This window comes from Silurus aristotelis, assembly GCF_946808225.1.
Source record: "Silurus aristotelis genome assembly, chromosome: 15".
In the NCBI taxonomy this organism is placed as follows: domain Eukaryota; kingdom Metazoa; phylum Chordata; class Actinopteri; order Siluriformes; family Siluridae; genus Silurus; species Silurus aristotelis.
The window spans coordinates 25099753-25104752 of NC_139588.1; the positions used below are offsets into that span (position 1 = coordinate 25099753).

Sequence of the window (5000 nt, forward strand, 5' to 3'; positions counted from 1 at the left end):
GTATCCTCATCACTTATCCTCCTCATTATCCTCATCATCACTCATCATCACTTATCCTCCTCATTATCCTCATCATCACTCATCATCACTTATCCTCCTCATTATCCTCATCATCACTCATCCTCCTCATTATCCTCATCATCACTCATCATCACTCATCCTCCTCAGTTTCTTCATCATCACTCATCTTCACTCATCCTCCTCAGTATCCTCATTATCACTCATCCTCCTCATTATCCTCATCATCACTCATCACTCATCCTCCTCAGTTTCTTCATCATCACTCATCTTCACTCATCCTCCTCAGTATCCTCATTATCACTCATCCTCCTCATCATCACTCATCTTCACTCATCCTCCTCAGTATCCTCATCACTCATCCTCAGTATTCTCATCTTCACTCATCCTCCTCAGTATCCTCATTATCACTCATCCTCCTCATCATCACTCATCTTCATTCATCCTCCTCAGTATCCTCATCATCTCTCATCTTTACTCATCTTCCTCAGTATCCTCATCACTCATTCTCCTCAGTATTCTCATCATCATCTTCCTCAATATCATCATCATCACTCATCCTCGTCCTCCTCAATATCCTCATCATCACTCATCCTCCTCAGTATTCTCATCATCACTCATTCTCCTCAGTATTCTCATCATCATCTTCCTCAATATCATCATCATCACTCATCCTCGTCCTCCTCATTATCCTCATCATCACTCATCATCACTCATCCTCCCCAGTATCCTCATCATCACTTATCCTCCTCATTATCCTCATCATCACTCATCATCATTTATCCTCCTCATTATCCTCATCATCACTCATCCTCCTCATTATCCTCATCATCACTCATCATCACTCATCCTCCTCATTATCCTCATCATCACTCATCACTCATCCTCCTCATTATCCTCATCATCACTCATCACTCATCCTCCTCAGTTTCTTCATCATCACTCATCTTCACTCATCCTCCTCAGTATCCTCATTATCACTCATCCTCCTCATCATCACTCATCTTCACTCATCCTCCTCAGTATCCTCATCACTCATCCTCAGTATCCTCATCATCTCTCATCTTTACTCATCTTCCTCAGTATCCTTATCATCACTCATCCTCCTCAGTATCCTCATATTCACTCATCTTCCTTAGTATCCTTATCACTCATCCTCCTCAGTATCCTCATCACTCATCCTCCTCAGTATTCTCATCATCATCTTCCTCAATATCATCATCATCACTCATCCTCGTCCTCCTCAATATCCTCATCATCACTCATCTTCCTCATCCTCATCCTCATCACTCATCTTCATCCTGATCACTGATCCTGACTTATCCGATGATCTGAAATGATCTATCAGGAGTCTGGCTGAAGCTGAAGGAACACATCACTCACTACCTCGTCCTGGTTATTGATTCATGCACATGTGTATAAACTGCACAGATCATCACATCTGGTGAACATCTGCACTTTAAAATCAGAAACACGTCTAATCACTCAGACTGTAGCTGCTGCTTATATACAGAAATTCTGTCCAATTTTATTTCATCTTTTAATTTTATTGTTATTTTAACTGTGTTTCAGTTTCATTTTATTTTTACATCATTAACTGGATCTCAGTGCAGGTCATTTATTAATAATAATCACAATATAATAACAACAACAACAACAACAACAACAATAATAATAATAATAATAACAATAATAATAATAATAATAATAATAATAATAATAATAATAATAATAATAATAATAATAATAATAAAAGACCCAGTGTGGTGTGTATTTTTATGTAATCTCTCCTCATTGGTTCATGTTGTCATTGTCTTCTCACTTCTGTGTAGAACTCGTGTGTGTGTGTGTGTGTGTGTGTGTGTGTGTGTGTGTGTGTGTGTGTGTGTGTGTGTGTGTGTGTGTGTGTGTGTGTGTGTGTGTAGTTTCTGATTGTTTCTAACTTTGTTGCTGAACTTGTTGATGTTGTTTGAGAAATCACGAGGTGTTTGTGGTTAGTTTCTCGTTCTGTGTTCTACTGAATCCCAGCCTGTGGTCTCATGTGCCTCATGTTCTGCTTTGTGATCTCCTTGTTGCTTTGGCGTTCTCTCCTCACTCGTGTAGATGTTTGCTGATCTCCTGATCCTCACCTGTTCTATGGTGATGTTTCTACCTGTGGTTTGGATTGTTTGTCCATTTATCTATAATAGAATGTTCTGCACTTCTGCTGCATAATCATGAATTTCAGGACACAATGATTCTGAGATATTCAGTGGATATGACAGAGAGCAGGTTCGGGGTTTTGTGTAGTGTGTATCAGGCACTGCTGAGTTCTGGATTCTGATTGGTCAGAGGGTGTTGGTTCATTTTCTGTACTTTGTTTTTGTTTGTTTTTAGGGAGATGTTTTTATTAGCGGCTTTGTGATGGAAGGAGTCTCCAGCGGCAGAGGTTTAGAGGATGATATTTACAGAGTGATGAAGGTTTTTACCCATAAATCTGATCCTTGTCTCGTTTCAGGCCGTCGTTAGAGCCCATGATGGTGGCCATGAGCCCGTGCGATGTCATGTAGTGCTGATTGGTGTGAGGAGGAGCAGGAGGAGGAGGAGCATGGTTCAGGTGGTTGTGTGTGTGAGGGTCTGCGTACACACCCACACCGTCCATCATGCTACTGTAATGTGTCAAGTCTTCATACTGAGAGAGAAAATGATGAAGCATCAGAACGAGCAAAAAAACAGAAAGCACTATTCCAGAGAACAACGCCCCCTACCAACACACACACACTCACACACACACACACACACACACACACACACACACACACACCATATACCATCAGAAATACTGAAAAAAACCAGCTGTGATAAGAACATGATTGTTTCATGAGAAACCCCTGAAGCACTGATAAATCAGAGGGACTGAGGGGTGCCAATATTTTGGAGCATTGCAGATAAGAACATCTTTCTACACTGAATGATCTGTGAGGAAGTCGGAGCGATGATGTCATTTATTTGTGTTTGTTTGTTTGTATGTTTGTTTCTATAATGCAACTTTTTATCCACAGTTAAATAATTATTTCTGAAATAAATCTAATAAAGTAATGGGATTTTGACAGGATAAGCTCCGCCCCCTGAATGTTTATAAAACATGAACCATTATTCCCATTGCAACTTCCTGTAATGATGAACAGCATTATCTTTCTCTCCCTCTATTTCTCACTATATCACTCTCTCCATCTCTCTCTCTTTCTCTCTCTCTTTCTCTCTCTCTCTCTCTCTCTCTCTCTCTCTCTCTCTCCCTCTATCTCTCACTATATCACTTTCTCTCCCTCTATCTCTCACTATATCACTCTCTCCATCTCTCTCTCTCACTATATCACTCTCTCCATCTCTCTCTCTCTCTCTCTCTCTCTCTCTCTCTCTCTCTCTCTCTCCCTCTATCTCTCTCTCTCCCTCTATCTCTCTCTCCATCTCTCTCTCCATCTCTCTCTCTCTCTCTCTCTCTCTCTCTCTCTCTCTCTCTCTCTCTCTCTCTCTTTCTCCCTCTCTATCTATCTATCAATCAATCTATCTCTCTTTTTCCCTCTATCTCTTTCTCCCTCACCATATATTTTTCCCTCTATCTCTCACTCCGTCTATCACTCTCTCCGTTTTTCACTCTCTGTCTCTTTATTCTTGTTTTTTCAGTAATAAGAAAAACCATCATGGAACAGTAGAAACAGTAAAACTGTGTAAACTCTGAAACCATCACATCCTTCCAGACCCTAAACCTCAACATGTTAATAACAGCATTCAAAACAATAGCCTTCTGGTCAGAAGGTTGTGAGGTCACATCTCAGCACTGCCACTCCTGGGCCCCTACACAAGGCCCTGAGGGCATGAGGTCAGTGTAAATGCCCCCTGCTGTACATGTCCATATACAGTGTTGTGCAGTAACGCAGGTACTTTTGACAGTAACTAATACTGTAACGCGTTATTTTTAAAAATAAATTAACTCCGTTAGCGTGTGGTTCGTTACCTGTTACTTTATTAAATGAATGAATTTGGGCTGAAGTGTAGACTACAGTCTGACCTGCTTACAGCAGAGACACATTGTAGGATTGGTGGATGAACCACTGTAAACAGGAAGAAGACGCACTGTGGGCGTGTCTCTGTTTATTCAGGTCTGTGCGGCAGTAATGGCGAGTCGAGGCGAGAGCAAGACGAGTTTCTCAAAGTGGAAATATGATCATTATTTCACTTTAGTTGAGCATAAAGACAAACACTTTTAAGTCAAATGTAAGTTGTGTGTTTCTGGTTCGAAGCTCGTATCTACTGCGATAAACAGCAACTCCAATCTGTTGAAGCTCCTCCAGGACCTCCATGCCTGAGGAGCTAGAAGCTATGCGCTAACCCGGTGTTGTGTTCTCATACTTCAGCTGTGAAAGGAACATGTTTAAGAGCTCAACACAACAGCAGAAGCCACTTTAGTGTTTGATTGTGAATCTATTATTCAGCTTGTTTTGTTGTTTATGTCAGAAATCCTTGTGATATATTCAGTGTGTGCTGCTCTGACTTTAATATAATAGTGTTTAAAAATGACTCTGTGTTTAAGTCAGTTTTGTGTTTGTGTAGATTATAACACATAAAAGGTCATTAATGGGAACATTAAAGAAGATTCTTTAACAGTAATGCATTACTTTTTGGTGTAAATAATCAACAAAGTAATGGAGTTACTTTGAATGAAGTAACGAGTAACTGTAACTAGTTAGTATTTTTTAGTAACGAGCACAACACTGAATATATATAAAACCCTGCACTACTAACTGAGTTGGACTTTAGAATAAATCACACACTCTGACTAATCAGGATTTAGAACTCAGCAGGGGGAATAAAGGGATGGAGGGATAAAGAAATAAATACAGACAGAATTCAAAGAAGAATAATAAACACTATTCAAATAAGATGAAGACAGGAAGCAGTTTGAAAGAAAGAATCAAATACCATCGAATTGATCGTAGAGTTTG

General features: G+C 40.0%; 2 protein-coding genes across 2 annotated transcripts in view; one reads left to right on the forward strand and one right to left on the reverse strand.

The window, feature by feature from the left end:
• Nucleotides 1–5000, forward strand: part of LOC310738469 (uncharacterized protein) — a gene marked incomplete at both ends in the record, with an annotated part of 70320 nt that overhangs the window by 56985 nt on the left and 8335 nt on the right. The gene's annotated exons all lie outside the window — the stretch shown is intronic.
• meis2b (Meis homeobox 2b) overlaps nt 1–5000 on the reverse strand; it is a gene marked incomplete at its 3' end in the record, with an annotated part of 18052 nt that overhangs the window by 12178 nt on the left and 874 nt on the right. Inside the window, exon 2 of the mRNA XM_083563422.1 lies at nt 2487–2689. Coding sequence (XP_083419548.1) covers nt 2487–2689 — 203 coding nt within the window. The remainder of the gene's footprint in view (nt 1–2486; nt 2690–5000) is intronic.